Below are 25207 nucleotides of genomic sequence, written 5' to 3' on the forward strand. Positions count from 1 at the left end.
GTATAGCCCCTGGCCGCCCCGCCATCAAGGATAGTGAAGGCGGGGAAACTGAGAAATCGGGACAGGGCAGTAAAAGGTGCCTCCCATGATTTTGTCAGCTCCTCGTGCACTTCTGGGAAGAAAGGCACTGGAGAGGGGTGTGGCTGTTTGAGCGGTGCCACGAGCCCAGGAGCCAATCGTCGAGCCACGAGGGTTCAGGGGAGAATGGAGGGTTCCAATCTAGCCCGACGCTCGCGGCTGCCCGGGAAAGCATGTCCGTCATCTCTGCATCAGCCTGTGACTGGGCAATCAACCCTGAAGGGAGGAGCCCAGCTGAGGCTTCTGCGTCCGACCGGACAAGCCCGCTCTCCGATGCTGCTCGAGAGCTCATCAGCTTCGCGGGCTCCGAACAAGAGGTCGAACTCACCGTGAGACGAGCCGGCGGACTCCTCCGGAAGCCCAATTGGGGCAGACGAGCGTGCTGGGGAATGGGAGGTCCATGGGGGGATACCCGGCGGAGGCGATCCCATTGGATTCCCCAAATCGCCCCCAGTGCTAGCCGTGCTGGCCTCAAACCGTAGGTAGAAGGACCGAGGAAGGGAGCCGCTGGGGTGGCTTGCTTTCTTACGAAAGCAAGCCGCAACCGCAACATTGCCATGGTCATGTTCTCGCAGTGAGAACATGAACCATCCATGAACGCTGCCTCCGTGTGGGTCGCGCCCAGACATGAAAGACAGTGATCGTGACCGTCTGAAGTTGAGAGGTAATGACCGCAACCAGGAATAACACACAATCGGGAAGGCATCTTTAAAAAGACGCGTCTTTAAAAAGGTGTTCCGTGTGTGCCGCTCTTTTAGAGAAATATACTCTTTCAGAAAAATATACTCTCTGCCCAGGGGCATTCTCTGCAGTGCACCAGTGCAGAGGAGGGAGAAGCCGCTGAAATGCTCCGTCAGATCCAGCAGAGGTGAATGAACACCATGAGAATTCAGCTCAATGAAAATGACCGTTCGGCTCCGAAGAGAAAATCTGAATGAGTGGTTGCATACCAGCTCCTTTTATACCCGTATGTCCGGGGGAGTGGCATGCAAATACCACTCTCCAATTTTCATTGGCCTTTTATCAAAGACCAGAGGTGTTTCAGGCTCCTAAGAGTGACCCCTAGTGTCACTACATCGACACAACGTCAAGTGAGTGACAGATAGGGATCTGTATGCAGTGACAACTGGACTCCGAGAGAAGCCATGGTGGTGTGCAGACAGTTAGGCCTCAGTTACTGCCTGCATTCTATTACTTTGAGTAGAAGAGGTGCTATGCGACTAGCTAATGAAGCTTTGCGACTTGATTGGTTTTCAAATCCCATGTTGAAAGTTAATTATGTATGTAGTATGGAAGTTAAATTTGATTAAGGCTATGTCTTCGTAGAATGAGTCTGCCCCTTAGATAATAGGCTCAAATATTCAATATAAAAAGTTTATTATGCTGGTATAGGAGAAAGTATTTTAACATTGAACAAAAGATACACTCAACCTATAAAGGGCATGTTGTATGTTAATTTTTTTCTAACAAGTGTGTGAAAGTGTTGTTCCAAGTGTTTGTGAAACCTTTTTGAAAATAGTCATTATTAAAAGTCTTGCTACGGAAGAACTAATTCACTTGAGTGCAAGCAGAAGTACTGAGAAATAATATAACTCAAGTAAGAGTAAATAAGTACTAATAAAAGAGTAATAAAACTAATTAATTACTTTTATGAAAATGTTATTATATATAATATACACAGTACACTACCATTCAATTTTTGTTTTTGAAAAAAAATCAATGCTTCTGTTCACCAAAGATGTATTATATTGATCACAAATAGTGCCAAAAACATTTGCAAATTATTCAGCCTGATCTCATGAAATTTACGTGACAATGGCAACATTTTTGCAAACTAAAATTATGTTCATCATTACATGTTTGGCTACAGTTTCCCAGTGAAATGTCCAGCGGAGGCGCCAATATCGAGTGAAATGATGTTGTAATCAGACAAGGTTTTTAAGGTGAATATTAGATAAATGTTTTAATGAGTAAAACAAACCTTCCCAACCTAAAATATTTACCTAAACCCAACCAATAGTATCTTAAAAGATAAATGAAAATTAATAGCTTAATGGACTGTATTAATAGACTGTAGCTTTATGGCATTATAATACTATTAAATGTTATAATTCCTCTATGAAATCTCCCTGCTCTCACTCATAGAGTGCGTGTGCACGCTCAAAATATGTCCTGTACACTCGCAAATCTATTATAAAGCCATATAGCTCTGCCTCTGTTCATCCGTCACGGCGTGTCCATTGTTACAAGTTCAACATGACATCGGGTCGATGTGTCTTCATGTGTTTGTGACAAGTGCAGTTTCACACAGAGACAGACAAGAATCCAAAATACGGTTTCAAATTATTAATAGAAATATTTATAGCCGTTAAAGGAATAGTTCACCCAAAAATTATAATTCTCTCATCATTTACTCACCCTCATGCTATCCCAGATGTGTATGACTTTCTTTCTTCAGCAGAACACAAATTAAGATTTTTAGAAGAATATTTCAGTTCTGTTGGTCCATACAATGCAAGTGAATGGGTGCCAAAATGTTGACGCTCCAGAAAGCACGTAAAGGCAGCATAAAAGTAATCCATAAGACTCCAGTGGTTAAATACATGTCTTCATAAGTGATATGATAGGTGTGGGTGAGAAACAGATTAATATTTAAGGCAATATATTTGCTAGAAATTCTCCTCCCTGCTCAGTAGTGGGTGTATGCATAAAGAATGTGAATCACCAAAAATACAAGGAGAAGAATGTGAAAGTTAAAGTTAAAGTGGATATTGACTGGGCAGAGAGGATCATTTATTGTAATCATTGACAAAAATAATTATCTGGTTCTCACCCACACCTATCACATCACTTCTGAAGATATTTGTTTAACCACTGGAGTCATATGGATTACTTTTATGCAGACTGATGTGATTTTTGGAGCTTCAAAATTTTGGCACCAATTCACTCGCATTGTATGGACCAAAAGAGCTAAAATATTCTTCTAAAAATCTTCATTTGTGTTCAGCATAAGAAAGAAAGTCATACACATCCAGGATAGCACGAGGGTGAGTAAATGATGAGATCATTTTTATTTTTGCGTGAACTATTACTTTAATCACGCACTTGTGTATGACGTATTGTCGAATGAGTCTGTCAGACTGAATTTAAGGTTATTGATCATCATTGGTAAATTGCTCCAACACCTGAAATATGATACATTTTGATAATATAACACTAGAGGAAAACACCTGATAAAACTTAAAATAAGTGGCTAGAGTGTACTGCTTGTTTTAGTGGAAGAAAGATATTTTTGACATTTAGCATAGCTATCTTATTTAATATTTACCTGTATATTGTATAGGCCTATATACATTATTGTAGTTATATAAACCTGCAACAAAAAAAAAAAGGGAAAAGGGAAAAAATGTAAAGTTGCTCTATCAGGTGAGCTACCAGTGAAGTTAGTCACATTGGAATACTGAAAGTGTGGGTCTGTAATACAAGCGTCAAAATGTATCGTTTTTCAAATGCTGCATTACAGTAAAAGTGTTTTGATATCATAAAATAGCAGTGTGCGAGTAACAGAGCAATAAATTAGTTTTTATAAGTCATAAACAGCGATAGTGCCCTTGATTTGTGTGAAAGTGAATAAAACGCACAGTTGCTGTAGTGCCTCTAGTGCTCATTTCACCAGGAAAAGGCAGCAAAATTTAGAAAGCGGCAAGTAAAACTCAGTTTGTAAAAATATAGTTATAGTAACGTTAATTCTGTGAGACTAGGTTGAAATTATTATTACTGTTTTGAAATAAGTATTTTATATTTTTATTTATTTTCAAATGAAATTTTTACCCATAGTGGCAAAGCCCCATTTTCAGCAGGCATTACTTCAGCCTACTAAGAATATTCTGTCACATAAACCTAAAAACTGAATCACCTCAAATGATTCTAATATGCTAATTTTGTAATTTTTTCTTATTAATAGAACAGTTGAAAGTTGCTGAAGTATTCTGCACAGTTACAGAATACTCCTTTTACACTTGTCAAATTGTGGTTGTAAAAATGGTCAAAAAGGAACAAGAACATCAGAGTCTCTAGATTGAGAAACAGACTCCTAATTTGGCTTCAATGGCCAGTACAGGACAAACACTTGCATTGCTGCGAGTAGAGGATTTTTGGATGAACAAAAAGTTTGAAGAGTACAGACAGTCACAGAAACAAGGCTCTGGATGTGCAAGAGATTAAGCACAATACATTTATGCATTTGGCAGATGCTTTTATCCAAAGCGACTTACAATGCATTTATTACAGGGACAATCCCCCCAGAGCAACCTGGAATTAAGTGCTTTGCTCAAGAACACAATGGTGGTGGCTGTGGAGATCGAACTGGCAACCTTTAGCTCCATATTTTATTACATGTACCATAAAATTACATGTACCACTAAAAGCCATTGCATTTATTTCTTTTTAGCTCTAAATTCAAATTTAAATTTTTAGCCTATTGTATGCTTTACATTATAATGACTTAACAAATTAATGGCACTTTTATGAATGGATTAGGTAGGCCTGTTAATGTATCCAAATATTAGGCTTAAAATAGAGTGCTGAACTTTCGTCATGGTTTTATTCGATTATTTTAGAACAATTCATAATTATTTTACAAAATATGCTGAAGACACGTGAATGGAGGGACAATTTGCTATTCATAAACATAGGCTATAATTTACAAAAATACACAAGGTTGTACATTTACTGTTGCAAAAAATATATATATTTTGGATAGACACTGCATATCTTTTAATGGAAATATTTAGCTCTTGAAACAATAATTAAAATACAAATGAAATCTATCATAATACAAAAAGCCTAACTAGGGAGCAAAAACTTTCTTAATTTAAAGCATGCGCTTTCCTCAGGCTCACATGCTCTGCGTCTGTTGCTGAAGCTCACATGTAATCTGAGACGGCCACTGCTCACAATGAGTATTATTATAGACATTATGGTCGATTATTAAATTCAGTAACTGATGTATCAAATTTTCATCTTCACATCAATACACCCCTACTTTTTATGGCAATAAATACATGAAAAAAGAAAATCAATTACATTTGGGTGTGCAAGCAAAGGCATTTGCACACCTTGGCACACCAGCGGCTATGCCACTGTGTAACATTATAAATGTCTTTACTGTTTTTGTTTTTTTTATCAATTTAATGCATCCTTGGTGAACAGAAGCATCAATTCTTTCAAAACGGTAGTGTATAGCAGCCTGTATATAGTATGCATATTACACGAGTTAAGTATATTGTTTTTATTATATATACATGTGTGTGTGTGTATATATATATATATATATATATATATATATATATATATATATATATATATAAATGGGTCGCTCCGATACCAACATTTTGGCTTCAGTACGATATCAGCCCTGATACCTTGGTATTGATACTAAATCGATACTATTATCAACAAATAAAAAGCCTCAGATATTTGAGAAATTACACAGAAAATGACGATTAAAAGAACTGTCTTACAGATACAAATTATGCGTTTTCGATTTTAATTGTTCTGATTCCATGTTAAATGTTTTAATTAAATGTTATGATCAAATGGTGTTTAATCAAATTGATACATACAGTTTTAATCAAATAAAAAATATAATAATATTTTTTTTACAAAAAAAGTTCAATTTTTTTTTTGGTAAAATAAATTGCTGCACAACAAAGCTTCACAGTATTAATGAAAACAATAATGAAAAATAATCTGATTATCTGTGGCACAAGGCTGCTTGCATTTGTGATATTGCTAACAGATAATAATAATGATAATAATAATAATAATAATAATAATAATAATAATACAACCATTTAATATTACATAATTGCTATCATGAGTATTATTGCTACTTTTTGAGTATTACATTTTATACAGTATAGTTATATTTTTCTGTCTTCAATTTCACGCATCCATTTGAAGAGCTTTCATCTTGGCGGAACTTTTATTTTGACAGACCTCTGAGTTCTTCCTGTTTTGACGGGTTAGTTATATCAAGCTTCCCATTAATGCTGGGATACTCCCGAAGCGACTCTCGAGGTGAAATCTCTGAGCTGCACCCGAGGAGTTCATTTACAGTTGAAGTCAGAAATTTACATACACTTGAAGTCATTAAAACTCATTTTTTTCACCACTCAGCAGATTTAATATTAGCAAACTATAGTTTTGGCAAGTAGTTTAGGACATTTACTTTGTGCATGACATGAGTCATTTTTCCAACAATTGTTTACAGACAGATTGTTTCACTTTTAATTGACTATATCACAATTCCAATGGGTCAGAAGTTTACATTCACTAAGTTAACTGTGCCTTTAAGCAGCTTGGAAAGTTCCAGAAAATGATATCAAGCCTTTAGACAATTATCCAATTAGCTTCTGATAGAAGGTGTACTAAATTTGAGGTGTATCTGTTGATGTATTTTAAGGCCTACCTTCAAACTCAGTGCCTCTTTGCTTGACAATCATAGGAAAATCAAAAGTAATCAGCCAAGACCTTAGAAATTTTTGTTTAAATTTTTTTTGGACCTCCACAAGTCTGGTTCATACTTGGGAGCAATTTCCAAATGCCTGAAGGTACCACGTTCATCTGTACAAACAATAGTACTTAAGTATAAACACCATGGGACCACGCAGCCATCATACCACTCAGGAAGGAGATGCATTCTGTCTCCTAGAAATAAATGTAGTTTGGTGCGAAAAGTGCAAACCAATCCCAGAACAACAGCAAAGGACCTTGTGAAGATTCTGGAGGAAACAGGTAGACATGTATCTATATCAACAGTAAAACGAGACCTATATCAATATAACCTGAAAGGATGCTCAGCAAGGAAGAAGCCTCTGCTCCAAAACCGCCATAACAAATCCAGACTACAGTTTTCAGGTGTACATGGGGACAAAGATCTTACTTTTTGGAGAAATGTCCTCTAGTCTGATGAAACAAAAATTGAACTGTTTGGCCATAATGACCATATGTTTGGAGGAAAAAGGGTGAGGCTTGCAAGCCGAAGAACACCATCCCAACCATGAAGCATGGGTGTAGCAGCATCATGTTGTGGGGGTGCTTTGCTGCAGAACAAAATAGATGGCATCATGAGGAAAGAAAATTATGTGGATATATTGAAGCAAAATCTCAAGACATCAGTCAGGAAGGTGAAGCTTGGTCGCAAATGGGTCTTCCAAATGCAAATGTTCCAAGCATACCTCCAAAGTTGTGGCAAAATGGCTCCCCCGGACATACGGGTATAAAAGGAGCTGGTATGCAACCACTCATTCAGGTTTTGTGCTGAGGAGCCGAGACAGGTCCTGGCCATTTCAGCAGGTAGTTCAGCATTGTGGCAAGAGGGACACAACGTCTCGTTCCCTCCATCAGGGAACGGAGGTTACGAAAGTAACCATGACATTCCCTATCTGTCACTCACTCGACGTTGTGTCGATGTAGTGACACTAGGGGTCCCTATACAAAATGCCACAACTATCTGAACTGTGTTACGTGAACTGGCAGTGTGTGATGGGCAGACCGCTGTGTGCCTCGTAGCCAGCACACCAGGCCATCACGTAACCTCCCCCAACGCTCTTATGAGCATCGAACGGTCCTTCAGGAACAAGTCGACTGCCCAACAATAGGGACAGGCTAGCCCAGCCGAGGCCTCTTTTCCTTTTTTTCTCCCCAAAAAGAGTGGAATTTGTTAACTGACTGGGAGCCATAAATGTCTACGTCGGGGGGTGTCCCTCCCAAGGGGAAGACACCGCAGAGACCACACCCTGCCCAAAAAGGGGTATTTTGAGTGGAATAATTCACATGGTCTTACCGAGTCTTGTCGGAAGTATGTCATGTGGAGAGGTCCCATCTCCTCCCCCTCCTACCCGAAGGGGGAGTTTCTACAAAGCATGGCGACTGGGGGCAGAGGGGCCTCTGCCCAAGGAAGACGCAGTTTACCGACAAGGAAATGATTTTGCGGATGATAACACATGGGATCGCCTTTGGGGAACCAAAACATGTGGAGCACTTACCTCAGTACAGGGCCTCATTAGCGCACTTACTGGGCCGGCAGTGAGTTTCTCCGCAAACACAACTGCCAGAGGGCTAAGGAGGAAAGTCATCCAGGGATCACAGTCTGTGAACATGACTGGGAGTCAAGAGCACACGTCTTCACCTCAAGGAGGGGAAAGGAACTATGCGCAAGCGGTACACCCAGCCAGCTGTACCAGAACTTTCCTGCTCGTGCCTGCCAATACACGGGACAAGACCAGCTCAACTTTGAGATTGTAGAACCTCGCAAAGGTGTTGGGTGCTGCCCAGCCCGGTGCTCTGCAGATGTCTGCCAAAGAGGCACCACTGGCCAGGACCCAGGAGACCGCCACACTTCTGGTAGGGTGGGCTCGTAACCCCGCAGGGGGTGGCACATCCTGAGCCTGATATGCCATCGGGATGGCGTCAATGACCCAGTGGGTGATCCTCTGTTTGGAGACAGCACTTACATTCCGCTGTCCACCAAAGCAGACAAAGAGCTGCTCAGAGCTTCTAAAGCTCTGCGTGCGATCCAAATAGATGTGTAAAGCTCGCACCAGACACAGCAATGCCAAGGCTGGGTCTGGCTCCTCCTGGGTCAGCACTTGCAGGTTCACCACCTGATCCCTAAAAGGGGTTGTGGGAACCTTGGGCACACCGGTCGAGGTCTCAGGATCATGTGAGAGTAACCTGGACCAAACTCCAGGCACAATTCGCTGACAGAGAACACCTGCAGGTCCCCTACCCTCTTGATGGAAGTGAGCGCAATCAGGAGGGCAGTCTTCAAAGAGAGTGCCTTAAGCTCAGCTGACTCCAAGGGCTCAAATGGAGCTCCCTGTAGACCCCGAAGGACTATAGAGAGGTCCCACGAGGGGACAAGGCGTGGTCTGGAGGGATTCAACCTCATAGCGCCTCTCAGGAACCTGATGATCAAGTCATGCTTCCCCAAGTACTTACCATCTACTGCATCGTGATGAGCCAAAATAGCAGCTACACACACCTTCAAGGTGGAGGGGGACAGCCGCCCGTCCAGCCTCTCCTGCAGGAAGGAAAGCACTGATCCGACTGCGCATCTCTGGGGGTCTTCGTGTCGGGAAGAACACCACTTAGCGAACAGACGCCACTTCAAGGCATACAGGCGCTTCGTAGAGGGAGCCCTAGTCTGAGTGATTGTGTCTTCCACTGCTGGTGGAGATTCCAGAGGTCTGGTCACGGGTGCCAGATGGTGCCCCATCCCTGAGAAAGAAGGTCCTTCCTCGGGGCAATACGCCGGGGGGGGGGGCTGTCACGAGGAGCATGAGATTCGAGAACCATGTCTGAGTGGGCCAGTAGGGTGCTACTAGGATGATCTGCTCCTCGTCCTCCCTGACCTTGTACAGGGTCTGTGCAAGTAGGCTCACTGGGGGAAACACGTATTTGCGTAGTCCAGGGGGCCAGCTGTGTGCCAGCACATCTATACTGAGGGGTGCATCAGTCAGGGTGTATCAAAGCGGGCAGTGGGAGGATTCCCGGGAAGCAAACAGGTCTACCTGTGCTCGACTGAATCGACCCCAAATCAGCTGGACCAACTGAGGGTGGAGTCTCCACTCTCCCCTGAGGGTAACCTGACGTGACAGCACGTCCACTGAGGTGTTGAGGTCGCCCGGGATGTGAGTGGCTTGTAGCGACTTGAGGTGCTGCTGACTCCAGAGGAGGAGATGGCGGGCGAGTTGTGACATGCAACGGGAGCGTAGACCACCTTGACGGTTGATGTATGCTACCGTCACTGTGTTGTCCATCCGGACCAACATGTGCTTGCCCTGGATCAACGGCCAGAACCTCCACAGGGCAAGCAGTACTGCCAACAACTCTAGGCAGTTAATGTACCAACGCAGCCACGGGCCAGGCCAGTCCCATTGCATATGGTGCCCCAACCCATCTTGGAGGTGACTGTTGTAACCACGACGCACCTGGTGACCTGCTCTAGTGGAACCCCTGCCCATAGAAATGCAAGGTCAGTCCAAGGACTGAAGAGGCGGTGACAGATCGGTGTGATGGCCACACGATGTGTCCCGTGGCGCCGTGCCCATCTCAGGACTTGAGTCTGAAGCCAGTGCTGAAGCGGTCTCATATGCATCAACCTGAGCGGTGTGGCCGCCGCTGAGGATGCCATATGTCCCAGGAGCCTCTGAAAAAGTTTCAGTGAAACCACTGTCCTCCATCTGAATGCCTTCAGACAGTTCAGCTCCAACTGTGTGCGCTCGTTTGTGAGGTGCACCGTCATCGAGACTGAGTCCAACTCCAAACCGATAAAAGAGATGCTCTGAACCGGGGAGAGCTTGCTCTTTTCCCAGTTGACCCAAAGCCCCAGTTGGCTGAGGTGCCGGAGCACAAGGTCCCTGTGTGTGTACAGCAACTCTCGATAGTGAGCTAGGATTAGCCAGTCATCGAGATAGTTGAGGATGCAGATGCCCACTTCCCTTAGTGGGGCAAGGGCTGCCTCTGTGACCTTCGTGAAGACATGAGGGGACAAGGACAGGCCGAAGGGGAGGACCTTGTACTGGTATGCCTGGCCTTCAAAGGCAAACCGCAGGAAGGGTCTGTGTTGAGGTAAGACCGAGACATGGAAGTATGCGTTCATCAGGTCTACCGCCGCGAACCAATCTTGATGCCGGACGCTCGCTAGAATGCGTTTTTGCGTCAGCATCTTGAACAGGAGTCTGTGCAAAGCTCGGTTCAGTACTCACATGTCCAGGATTGGTCGCAACCCACCGCCTTCGGTACGATGAAGTAAGGGCTGTAGAACCCTTTCTTCATCTCAGCTGGAGGGACAGGCTCTATCGCGCCCTTGCGCAGAAGGGTAGCGATCTCTGCACGCAAGGTAGCGGCGTTCTCACCCTTCACCGAGGTGAAGCGGACGCCGCTGAATCTGGGCGGGCACCTGGAGAACTGAATCACGTAGCCGAGTCGGATGGTCCGGGTCAGCCATCGTGACAGGTTGGAAACGAGAAAAGGCTCTTGAGCATGTGGCAAAAAAAGAAACAAAAGATTCTCCTCCCGGCCCTCCAACGGGGGATGGAGTGGTCTGTTCACCAGCTCCAGAGAAGCAGGTCTCCTCGCCCCTGGGTCGCCCGTCTCAGGGGCGCTTCGAATCCTTCCTTGGGTGGATCCGGCCATGAGACGGGTGGCGTCTGTTTCCTGCATTGGGCTCCACGCCGGGGCCGGGCCACGGGGGCGGGCTGTGGCGGAGCTGGTGTTCTTGCTGCAGGAGGACACCCTTGGCGATGAGCAGATGGGGTGCGGGATCTTGAACCGTACCAGGGCAGGATGTGTTGTATGGCCTCTGTCTATTTCTTCACCGCGAGAACTGCTGGGCAAAGTCCTTGATGGTGTCGCCGAACAGGCCAACCTGGGAGTTGGGGAGTTGCGTCAATGAACCATGCCTTGTCAGCCTCTCGCATCTCAACCAAGTTGAGCCAAAGGTGGCGCTCCTGGACCACCAGGGTGGACATCGCCTGCCCGAGAGACCGCGCCGTGACCTTCGTCGCCAGGAGAGCGAGGTCGGTCGCCGAGCGCAGTTCCTGCATCAATCCCGGGTCATAACTACCCTCGTGCAGCTCTTTTAGTGCCTTGGCTTGGTGTACTTGCAGGAAAGCCATGGCGTGCAGGGCGGAGGCGGCTTGTTCAGTGGCACCGTAGGCCCTGGTCGTCAGGGACGACGTAAACCTACAGGCCCTGGATGGGAGCTTCAGGCGCCCACACCAGGTGGCGGCGCTCTGCGGACCCAAGTGCACCGTGAGTTTGCACTTTTCTTACGAAAGCAAGCTGCAACCGCAACGTTGCCATGGTCATGTCCTTGCAATGAGGACATGATCCATCCACAAACGATGTCTCCACATGGGCAGCGCCCAGACACGTAAGACAGCGATCGTGGCCGTCAGAAGCGGAGAGATAGCGACCGCAACCAGGAATAACACACAAACGGAAAGCCATCTTTAAAAAGATGTTCCATGTGTGCCGCTCTTTTTGTGAATGAAAATACTCTTTTAGAATATACTCTCTTTTTTCGCTCTGCCGAAGCGCCCAGGGGCGTTCTCTGCACTCCACGGGTGCAGAGGGAGAGAAGCCACTGAAATGCGCGTAAATCCAGCAGTTTTGAGGTGCGTCTTTGGAGGGAAATTTAATTCAGTGCACTGAATACAACCGCTCGGCTCCGGAGAGAAAATCTGAATGAGTGGTTGCATACCAGTTACTTTATACCCGTATGTCCGGGGGAGTTGCATGCAAATTCCACTCGCCAATTCCCATTGGCCTTTTTTTCAAAAAAGCAGAGGTGTTTGGGGCTCCCAAGAGTGACCCCTAGTGTCACTACATCGACACAACTTCGAGTGAGTGACAGATAGGGAACTGATCTTAAATGTATTTGGCTAAGGTGTTTGTAAACTTCTGACTTCAACTGTAAGTGTTAACAGCCATTTATACTCTAAGCAGACTGCATGAAAATAGGCACCAGAAGTGTGTGTTGCGCTTGTGTTAGTGTGTGTATGCGTGCGCCCATGTGTGCGTGTGTATGGGAATCATATGACAGAGCGGCACCTCTTGTTCATTCTGTAGCGTGCAGCACATGTGACTATAATATTTAATAACATTTCATCCTTCTGCTGTTTAATGATCACACTTGGACATACCCAGAGTTTTTTTTATTTTATTTTCAAACTGTCATTGATTTCAGCCTTTATTAGGACTGCTAAATAAAATTTATTAGATTATTAAACGGTATTGAATGTACATTTTGTAGATTATTAAAACAAATTAATGCAGTAAATGCATTTACTTAATTTGACATTGAAACTGTTTTTCCTTTTGTGATGTCAGGAGAGGAACTAGATGGATCAAGACTGAATGCATTACATTTTTTAAAGGAAATAAATATAGGCTATATTAAGAAGCACATTCACAAATTTATATTAACTGCAAAAAAATACAAAATAAATTGATCATGATAAAGAACCTGAAAGTTTCCAGACTTCCGGCATCATATGTTTTTAAAGGTTTTTAAAAATTTTGTTTGAGACAAATAGACAAGATGTCTCCCCATGTTTGTCAAACTACACTGTGTAAACATGTTTGATACAAATAAAACGTACCTTTAAAACATGTAAAGAGTGATCGGTGGTTTAACACATCAGTCAGACGGTCCCTTCATATCCGAATGAATGGTTCTTTTGCAGAATAAGATGAAATATGTAGAAGATTACAATATTACAGTTCTTGTCTAGTTGATAGGGCAGATTGTCTTGTGGAGAAGGGAGAGAAGAGGACCCGCGGCAGTTTATGAGAGCTGCCAGTAGCCTACGCAATAATTACTGTAAAAAAGCATTGCGCATCATTGTCAGTAAGGCATTCCATTGAGCACTGGCCCACTTCGAGAATTGGTTACCACAGTAAAAACATGATACATTTTAGTATGGGTGATGACGTGTAGTGTAAAGCACTTTAAAGTATAGTATTCTCTGTAGAATTCAAATGGATGGCATAAGTTTTGGGCTCTGCGCTGTGTTATCGAGTGAAGCCTGGAGGACTCACACAAGAGATTCATGCTATCCAATCTTTGGAGCAAGCTGCTGTGCTCTGCGGGCTTCAGGCATGCAGTTTGGAAGCATATATAAGCATATTTAGTGCTTATAACTTGCCAGGCATTCAGGGATGTTATGTCATTTTGTTTTTTAGTTGAAAAATAAATAGTGACATTGAATACTTAATTTTTAACCAATTCAAGTAGAAGTACTATCATTTATTTATACTCAAAAAAGTAGAAAAATTTGAAAAATTTACTCAAGTATTGTAACAAGAGTAGTTGCAATTCTATACTTTCCACCTCTGCACAGAAATTACACACTTCACCTTAAATGTATTCACCTTTTAATGAGCTCTCCCCTGTGTGTAGGAAACGTGGTACTGGGACAGCAGTAATGTGACGGAGATGGTGCTGAGCGGGGTGAAATGTAAGGGAGATGAGATGACCCTGACCGACTGTCAGCATCATTCTGTCGTCAGCTGCAAGAGAGCGGGAGCGCAGTTCTCCGCTGGTGTCATCTGCTCAGACAGTGAGTGACATGCAAGTCTGTAAGGAACAAACATTTGTTAGCATCCAAATGTTTTAAGATAAGTACAGCTGGGAATTTACTAAGAATGAATTGTGGCAGCTGAAAGTAGTGTTTATCTGCACACACTGGGCCCTATTTAAAGAGTGCAAGCATTATGCGCAACGCAATGCCATAAGTCATAAGCGCAAAGTCAATGGGCATGGCCATGAAGTTTTGGTATTTTCGTACAAGTATGCGCTAAGTCTAGGTGCAAGTGGGTTTGGCGAAATCGCCTGTACAAAGCGCAAAAGATGTGACCAAGTGCCATATAATTCTGAGGTTCTTCTCTGGATATTCAACATCTGTGTCCTATTATATAGTCCATTCCCTCAAACACCAATGATTTAAACAAAGACAGCACATTCATACGAAGTTGGTAGTGTAAATGGACTGTATGTAATGAATTAGAAAAATTTAAAATTACGTTCTTCTGTGCGTTAATTGCGTCCTTGATGAATGTCAGACATATTTCTATGACAGCGACACACTCCTTTTAAACACATGTAAAATATGATTCTCATCAGAATTTGGATGTATGCTCTGTTAAATTAATTATTATAAATCATTTTCATCTACTGACACACAAATCATGGCTAGTATAAACAGTGATTGTATCTGCACGCACTTCACTTCTACTGGTCGATTTTGATTTTGAAAAATTAAATTAATTTATTGAAACATGAAAAAATTAAACCAAAAATATTTCTAAATTCTAACTACACTTCAGATGAAATGAAAATATAATAAAAATAATGAAGTGGTAAAAAAATCCATTTAAATCCAAACATTTTATTCTGTCAAACTTGTTCCACCGGCCCCTTTTGCAGTGACTTAAAAATCATTCTATAAAAACTGCTATAAAATTACTAGTCAAAATTAAATTATAAATACAATTGTAAATATAGCTGCAAGCAGCAATTATGGGGCCAAGCACCAGCATGGCAACCACTGCCAACCCAAAGATCTCACAGAGCAATAGATAACATTGCTTCTGGACAGATTTGAACCCACAACATTATGTTCCACCGGCCATTGTGCTATCTGCTGCACCACAGAACCACCACAATCCCAATTGACAATGGGACCCACCAAAAGCCAAGCACAGCTTTTACCATGATCAACTTTATATTCATGTAACTTTTCAACAAAGATGCAAATCAGCATTTGATTGGGAAAAGCCCAGCCTCCATTGAGTAAGCACAACACAAAAATCTCCAGAACTACACACCTTTCTAATGCATGACTTGCTGAAGTGGGTATTGAACCAGAAACCTTCTGGTTGCCATTTCATGGCTCTAACCACTGATCCCTCAGTTAGACATTGTTTAATAGCACCATGTCACCATGATCAACTTTGTATTGATGTAACTTTTCAACAGAGATCAAATTTAGAATTTTACTGTGGTAAAGCCCAGCAACTATTCAGTAAGCACATTACAAAATTCAACAGAACTACAAAACTTTTTACAGAATGATTTGCAGAGATGGGGATTTGAACCCACAGCCCTTGAAACAATAAACCAGTGCTTTAACACTGCTTTAATTTTCTATGAACTCCAACAATGTATTTTAAATATATATATAATTTTGTAATAAATGTGACCCCGTCTGTGAAATCCCGGCTAAAATCTTTTTTTTTTTTTTTTTTTGTGATTCACTGTTTTCTTCAAAAAAAAAAAAAAATCATCCTACATAATGTAAAGAACATTCTGTGAAAATATAACCGTGATATCTTTAATATTGACTGAGTAAGGCTATGTCAAAGATTTGCTGAATTTCGGGCTCAGAAAATCATGTTTTTGAAAAATTCCAATGTAAAAACAAGCTTATTTTTAAAACTGCAACAAATTTGAACCATAATTATCCTGGCTGTGTGCCATATACCACATTAAAGCTGTGATTCTCCCATTTTCAGTGATATATGACACATTTATGGGAAAATTCTTAAAGTTTTGTAAAACAGGCCTATTTACTATGATGTGCATGTCCAAAAAGCATAAAAACACTGAAACGAATGGGGGTACCACAAGAGTTTGATTGTAGCAACAATTACCAAGTCAATTCAGTGGAATGATTTGTATAACTTTATTAGTAAAATGAAATATCAGTAGAAAATGTCATTAATATATAAATTAATTAATATATAATATTTCTGTAGAAAATCTCTTCTTTTGTGTTCAACAGAAGAAAGAAACTCATACAGGTTTGGAACAACATGAGGGTGAGTAAATGATGACAGAATTTTCATTTTTAGGTGAACTGTCCCTTTATCAGGTCAGTCTCAAACTTTGTATACACAGAACCATCATCCTCCAGAAAATAATCAGCTATAAAACCGGTTGTATCATAATTTGGGGCAATTCCACCGAGATTAATATCAAACAAGCTGTTTAAGCAATCAGCTATTTTCTGTTCCAGCTCACACTTCATAAGTGCCATGTCAGATAGTTAATTCATCAACCCGACGCATCAGCATCCAGAAAACGAATTATTTTGACACGTAGCAGGCCTAAAATGTCCTTAAAACAAGATTATTATTATTGACAGAATGTTGAGCTACAAAACAAATAAGCTGTTCTTAAAATATCGGCGATGACACGAAAAAATCTCCACAGACATCAGAATCCGGCTTAACTCTCATTTTTTTGCCTTAACTAGTGTTGACCTGATTGCCGCTCGTGCAGATTGATATTAAGGTCTATTTACACTTTCTATTGGTAGAAAAGAAGTTCCTGAACCGAATGATACAAGAATCAGCAGGTGTATTTGCGCCGAAATAAACCCAGAGATGATGTTTAGGAAGCTCAAATCCAGTATTTTTTTGCGTAAAATTATAAAACATGGTGTTAATAAAATCATTAATTTCAGTATTTATCATGTTATAAATGAAAATTTGATTATTGTATCTCAAATCCCTTGGTATAATATATCATTTACAGCAATAAACACACATTATCTATTTTCGTCATTTTTATGGCTATGACTACTTTGACGCTCTTAATCTCATAATTAGATTATGCGACTTTAGCCGGGATTTTACAGACGGGGTCACATATGTCAATATGGAGGAGAGGCAGTATGGCCGATATGGGACAAACTGGTATCATTGAAATTCGCATGACCTAAGGAATCCACAGACACCAACCCCATGATTTTAGGACATACAATTCAAAAGTTACGGGTCAAAAAATAGCAAAAAAATATATAAAGGAAATCCTAACTAACAGTGGAGCTATATGCTAGTGTGTGTGTGTGTGTGTGTGTGTGTGTGTATATGAGTGTGTGTGTGTGTGTGTGTGTCCAGATGAGGTAACAAAGGAATCAAAATGGAGGATCATGTTCAAAATGGAGGGTTAGATCCAAAATGGAGCTGATACCACGTGAGGGTGGAAATGAGCGGACACACAAAGGAACTGATGAAACAGGCGGGAGAATTTGGTTCACCAGCCTGAGTCGAACATAAACCGTGGCGCCACTCACTCAATGAATATCAGTGAGAGAGAGAGAGAGAGAGAGAGAGAATGAGAGTGAGAGAGAGAGGAAAAGTGCATGCAATTTAATTGAGGGTAACCACTCGTAACAGCGGGACTGAATTACTAGTTCAGATCACTCAACAAAACAAACGTAACCCCAAAAGAAAACTAATACAAATCTCCCTGCTCGAAACAGCAAACAGCGAGCAGAGTTTAACATACAAATATACTCAAAACATCAGCATTTAGAATCAAAAATACGATTTAGTTTCACAAGAAAAATCACATTTTCTAAACTAAATCTGATATCAAGCCTTACTTGGGAAATACTGTATGATTTCAGTAGGGTTGTCCGTTGGAATTCCTGTTGCATTGAGCGGTCAGGAGAAACGGTCTGGATGGTCCCTTGTCTTACGCTCGTCAGCGAAAAGACGCATCTCTGCTTTATTCTTCGGATCCAGCGATGGAGAAGAATGCAGAAGGTAGTCAACGTTGAATGAAAAAGAGGGAGAAGGGAAACTGGTCACCTTTCCGTTTTTCAAAATAAATTCACTGTTGCTTTACAGTGAAACTGAACCGGTTGTTATAAGTATACTATAAGACTCGAACAAAGCTAAGTTAATCTTACTCTACCGTGGCCAAATGGTGAGGTTAGAAAAATGTGGTCTCTTTGTTCTCAGTCCAAAACTCCTTCAGTACGTGCACAGTACAGATGTCCCTTAACAGCCAGCTAGAGCTTAGCACAGAGAGGTCGAACTACATCTGTCCGCTGGTTTTATTGACAAGATGACGTCATCGGTTTTAGGGCGCTTTCGACCAATGGCGTTTGAGACTGGGTCCATGGGTGGGACTTCGCATCCAGTTGTGAATTTGTGAAGGATCCTGGGAAACCGAGTTCAATGTCTCTCCTTTGATTATAGAACAAAGGGCCATGCAGTCTCTGCTGCCATTTTGAGTGGGCCAAGGCCCTACACCATTCTGCAGGGGAGAGCTTTTTATATAACCTGCAGCAGTGCTTAATGCATAATATCATTAAACAAGATGAACGTTATATCAATATATGAATCAAACTAACTCAGAATTGTAACAAGTGACAGCAAGACAAACAGACCCAAGAGCAGAGGAACAGTTCAAAGGATTTATTTACAATAAATATGAGTAGTCACTGTGAATGTCGAGGATCCCAGCACCGACTGCAGCAGCAGGAGGGGATCTCTGAGAAGTGCACGCACCGTGGCCGCGCAAGGGGCAATCCATGAAGAGTGTTCGTAGAATGAGTGTGTGCATTGTGGAAGTCAGAAATAGATTCATGGAATCCTCCGTTGAAGCTTAGTGAGGTGCAGAACAACGCCCAGAAGGGTAGGGCGATCCTCCGGTATCCTCCATGGAAACCCAGCTGACCCACAGCAAACTGGAAGGCAACCACACACCCGACCTGCGGGCAACCAACAGATACACGAGACAAGACCAACTAGGCAGAGAGAGTAAGGTTAGTTACTTCACACCAAACAACAATCTAGCAAAGATACTGAGAACACGAAGGGCTTAAGAAGGGAGTGAATTAGACGGGAACCAGGTGTTGCTTGGCCTGCTAATTAGTGGCATGATCAGTGTTCCCCTGGGAACAATCAATGTTCCCATGGAAACACTGATCATGCATGCCGGCCGTGCCTGCGAGACATGAGGGAGAGAAAATAACAAAACATAAAAAACAAAGCAACAAACTTACTGAAGCCGTGACAAGAATGCCGACATGGTTTTCTATGCATCATTTTATTAGGCCATATCTATGTATGTGGTTACAGACAAATTATATAGAACAGTGAAATCGCACACAGAAACTTTTAACTTATCTTTCTCAAAAATCTGTTCGCAATTTAGCATCTTCATATGCATATGATCACCATGATGGTGCCACAGATGGCTGCCTCAGTGTGGAGCTCCTCAGTTCTTTTGTTGTTTTTGTTTGTCCTGTGTTAGTAATCTTTTTCCAGTCAGTTTTAACAGAGATGAACTGCTGAACATTCGACAGCATGAACCAGACAATCTTTTCCCGGTTTTCGAATATTCAGATGTTTTGCTAGTCATTTTAGTTGGAGGCACAGCTCTGCTGTTCAAGAGATGCAGGCGAGGAAGACGAGCCGGTGCGCTGGTCAAACTCCATTGGCACGGATTTCGAACAGCGCTGCCGAGTATTCACTTAGCAAATCTCCACTCTCTTCCTAACAAAACGGACAAACTACATCTCCTCACCCGCACAAACAAGGACTTTTCAACCTCTGCTACCTTGTGCTTCACAGAAACTTGGCTGAGTGAAGCCATTCCGGACAGCGCGTTTCATCTACCGGGCTTCCAACTGTTCAGAGCGGATCGCATCGCAGAGTTAACGGGGAAAACGAGAGGCGGTGGAACATACTTTTACATCAATGAAAGTTGGTGTACAGATGTAACAACGTTAAAGAAGATGTGCTGTCCTAATTTGGAAGCGCTCTTTATTAACTGTAAGCCTTTCTACTTGCCATGGGAGTTTTCCTCATTTATTCTGGTGAGTGTGTATATCGTGCCAAACGCGTGTTTGAATGCGGCGCTGCAACAGCTGGCTGATCAAATCACAGACACGGAACAACAATACCCGGACTCAGTTATTATTATTCTTGGGGATTTTAACAAAGCAAACCTCACACGTGAACTGCCCAAATACAAACAGCACATTACATGCCCCACCAGAGACAGGAATATACTGGATCATTGTTACACAACAATAAAGGATGCATTTCGCTCTGTCCCTAGAGCAGTTTTGGGACTCTCTGATCACTGTCTGGTTCATCTTCTTCCAACCTACAGGCAGAAATTAAAATCAACCAAGCCAGTAGTAAGGACTGTAAAGAGTGGACCAATGAAGCAGAGCGGGAACTATAAGCCTGCTTCGATTGTACGGATTGGAGTGTTTTTGAGGCTGCAGCCACAGACCTGGACGAGCACACAGATACTGTTACATTATATATCAGTTTCTGTAAGGATATGTGCATTCCTACAAGGACAAACCGTGGTTTACAGCAGAGCTCAGGCAGCTTCGTCAGGCCAAAGAGGATGCTTGCGGGGTGGGGATAAAGTCTTGTACAATCAGGCCAGGAACACACTGAACAGGGAAATCAGAGTGGCTAAAAGAAGATACTCTGAGAAGCTGAAAAACAAGTTTTCAGCTAACGACCCTGCATGAGTGTGGAGTGGCATTAAACAACTCACAAATTACAGGACTCCTACCCCCAACCCTCTAGGGAACCAACAACTGGCTGATGACCTGAATGTGTTCTACTGCAGATTTGAAAGGCCCAATCTCACACCCCACACCCACTCTGACCTTCACTTCACACAAACACCAACACCTCCTGCAACCCCCCTCCTGCTACCTGCACTTAAGATCTGTGAAGATGATGTGAGCCGCGTCTTTCGGAAACAAAAGACGAGGAAGGCTTCAGGCCCAGATGGCGTCTAACCAGCGCATCTTCGATCCTGTGCTAACCAGCTGGCCCCCATCTTCACACAGATCTTCAATAGATCACTGGAGCAGTGTGAAGTTCCATGCTGCTTCAAATGCTCAATCATTATTCCTGTCCCAAAGAAACCATAAATCACAGGACTTAATGACTACAGACCTGTCGCCCTGATGTCTGTGGTCATGAAATCATTTGAGAGACTGGTGTTGGCCCACCTGAAGAACATCACTGGACCATTTCTAGATCCCCTTCAATTTGCTTATCGAGCAAACAGGTCTGTGGATGATGCAGTCAACATAGGATTGCATCATATCCTGCAACATCTGGACATACCAGGGACATATGCAAGGATCCTTTTTGTGGACTTCAGTTCAGCTTTCAACACCATCATCCCAGCTATACTCCAGAATAAATTACACCAACTCTCTGTTCTCATGTCTATCTGTCAGTGGATTACCAGCTTTCTGACGGACAGGCAGCAGCTTGTGAGACAGGGGAAACTCACTTCCAGCACCTGTACAATCAGCACTGGTGCCCCCCAGGGATGTGTGCTCAACCCACTACTCTTCTCTCTCTACACCAATGACTGCATCGCCAAGGACCCCTCTGTCAAGCTCCTGAAGTTTGCAGATGACACCACTATCATCGGCCTCATCCGAGATGATGATGAGTCTGCATACAGAAGGGAGGTTGAATAGCTGGCTGTCTGGTGCAGTCAAAACAACCTTGGGCTGAACATGCTCAAAACGGTGGAGATCATTGTGGATTTTAGGAGAAACACCCCAACACTGACCCCCCTCACCATTCTAAACAGCACTGTGGCAGCAGTGGAGTCATTCAGGGTCCTGAGCATTACCATCTCACAGGACCTGAAGTGGGATACCCACATTGACTCCATTGTGAAAAAGGCCCAGCAGAGGTTGTACTTCCTTTGCCAGCTGAGGAAATTCAACCTGCCACAGGTGCTGCTAATACAGTTTTACTCAGTGGTCATTGAGTCTGTCCTCTGCACTTCATTAACTGTCTGGTTTGGTTCAGCTATGAAATCAGACATCAGAAGACTACAAAGGACAGTTCGACTGCTGAGAGGATTATTGGTTGCCCCCTGCCCGCCCTTCAAGAACTGTACACTTCCAGATTGAGGAAAAAGGCTGGAAAAATTACTCTGGGCCCCACTCACCCTGCCCACTACCTTTTTGAACTTTTGCCTTCTGGCCGACGCTTCAGAGCTCTGAGCACCAGAACCATCAGACATTCTTGTGTACCAAGGTTATTGCTTGTACAGTTTATGGACCGCCATGTCCTCTCATTATTAATACTCAGGGTATTAATTATCACAAATTTGATTTGCTGTATTGTGGTCCAACCACATTGGGCTTTTGTGCATTTCCGCCATCGCGGGTGAGACTGGCAAACTGAGTTTATCCATTAAAGAATCAAAGAATGCGGGACGGTTTACGAGCCGTCCACCGCGTTTCTGAGTGATAAACTAACAGCTGCTTTCTCTCCCACGATCGCAAAATCAGCTTTGGGGCCGTCACTTTATTCTCTCTCTCTCTCGTACTAACCACACACACACACGCTCTACCCCTCACAAACATTCTCGCACACATTTTTGGCTAGTAGATATCTTCGTGATAAAGCTCAGCTTTGTCCCTAAGCTATCGTACAAGCAGATACACGTGGTAACTGGTAGACACCATTGACTGGCTTCTCTCCACCCACATTCGTGGCCATATTCTCTGGCCGGAAGTCTCGCATGACATACTCTCCACGAGAGTCACGTCCGCCATTTTGTGCATGTCCCTCCTTACACACACACACACACACACACACACATACACACCCTCATGTGTTATAGGATTATTTTGATTTCCATATCTAATCAGATCACTGTTTAGTTTGTAGTTGTAAGTCGGAAGTTTATTGACTGCATTGTATTAATTATTAATTGATATTACTGCATAAATAAACTTGTTATATTATAAAGAGAAGTGTTTTGGTTTGTTTTGCATACACCTGTGTCATGCTGACGGGATGTCAGTGCTCGGATTCAAGCCTTCGTTCATTGTTTTTTTCCCGAAAATCGATATTCTTCGGATGTCGATTTTCCTAAGAAAATAATCTAATATTGAGACTGTTATACTATCTGGTTATTAGTCCCTGATTCCCGGGTGGTGCCCCGTCAATGTTAATTCTTATTAATATTCTATTGATTTTTGATAATTGATAATTTTCTTTGATGATTGTTGAATTTGAATGATCAATAAGCTAGCATTAATTGTAATTAATGTTTCATCGATGTTAACAATTGACGATTATCTTTGATAATTGTTGATTTAAAGGATTAGAAAAAGCTAGCATTGATTCTCATCAATATTCTATTGATTTTAATAATTAATAATTATCTTTGATAATTATTTATTATTGCTAATAACTCAACCTGCTCCTAAACGTAGTGCACTACATTTACTGGAGCCCCATATGAGGTTTTAATGAGTTAGATTCAATTAATTAATTTAAATATTAATTAATAACTAAATAAATAATTGTTAATTATTTCTTATAGTAACACTGATCTAAACAACCAGTAAAGCCCTACAATAACAGATTGTATTAGATTTGCACTACCCATGTGTATGTGTGTATGTATGTATGTGTGTGTCTGTACGTATGTGTATAATTATTTTTCATTTTTTATTTTGTATTATTATCTATGTCTTGCTGCTGTTTTTGTATTGTTTTTTTATTGTTGTACACTGGAAGCTCATGTCATCAAGACAAATTCCTTGTATGTATAAGCATACTTGGCAATAATGCTGATTCTGATTCTGATATTGATTCTGATTCTTCAGATATTTCCTAAATTTGGTGACAATCACATGAATCCCCTAGGAGGAGTATTCAAAAGTTTAGGGCCTGCAATTAAAAAAAAAATGCACATTCAATCCAAAATGGCCAACTTCCTGTTGGGTGTAGCTAATAATGACTGTAATTTTGAAAGTTGTCCGGCTTGATGAGAATAATAACAAACTGTCCCCACCACTTTTGTCAAAAGGTGGCGCTACAGAGCTCCCAGGCCACGTGCATGTGTTAACTTTTGCCCAAGCCTAATGGCTGACAACTCTGATGTGTGTGCAAAATATCATGAAAATTCAAGCATGCCAAGTACCACAAAAACATGTGATTATACATAAAAAGGAATAATGACATTTAATGCGTTGCCATGGCAACACTTTAAAATATCAAGAATCCCTTCAGAATATTAAATCTGCACTGTCTTGACATTATTCTAAAAAAAACTTGAAGCAATTCAGGTTAACATAAGAGGGATATTTCAAAGTCTGTTAGAAGTGCTACACTTCCTTTCGCCAGTTGGTGGCACTACAACCGTGACCCACAATAGCCACATTAATGTGATCAGCCCGCAAGGCCAAACATACGGTTCAATTTTGATGTACCTCACGCAATGCATGTAGAAGATAGGAGACACTTCCTGTTTCACTTTTTTTATGTTACTTTATCACGTCGCCATGGCAAAATCATTCGATATATCAAAAATCTGTTCACAATTTAGCATCATCAATGTCTTGGCATGATGTCGCCCACATTTGCTACCTGTAACATGAATCCCCTAGGAGGAGTATTTCAAATTCCAAAGCATACATTTATCAAACAATCCAAAATGGCCGACTTCCTGATGGGTGGAACTTATGACTGTCAGTGTGAAAGTTGTCTGGCTTGATGAGCTCTATATATGTACCAATTTTGGTGACTGTAGGTGAAAATGGGGGTGCTACAGAGCCCCCCCTTACACAAAGTGTCATACTTCCTGTTGCCAGTTGGTGGCATTAAGGCTGTGACTCACAATAGCCACATCCATGCGATCAGCCCCAATGAACAAACAGACAGCACCAATATGATTTAAATCACACAATGCATGCAGAAAATATGGGACACTTCCTGTTTCCCACTTTTTCCATGA

At 42.2% G+C, this 25207-nt stretch overlaps 1 protein-coding gene across 1 annotated transcript in view; it reads left to right on the forward strand.

Annotated features, from left to right (window-relative positions):
• Positions 1-25207, forward strand: part of loxl3a (lysyl oxidase-like 3a) — a 125208-nt gene that overhangs the window by 68982 nt on the left and 31019 nt on the right. Inside the window, exon 9 of the mRNA XM_051650332.1 lies at positions 14054-14213. Coding sequence (XP_051506292.1) covers positions 14054-14213 — 160 coding nt within the window. The remainder of the gene's footprint in view (positions 1-14053; positions 14214-25207) is intronic.

Source organism: Myxocyprinus asiaticus, chromosome 22 (genome assembly GCF_019703515.2).
Source record: "Myxocyprinus asiaticus isolate MX2 ecotype Aquarium Trade chromosome 22, UBuf_Myxa_2, whole genome shotgun sequence".
Lineage (NCBI taxonomy): Eukaryota > Metazoa > Chordata > Actinopteri > Cypriniformes > Catostomidae > Myxocyprinus > Myxocyprinus asiaticus.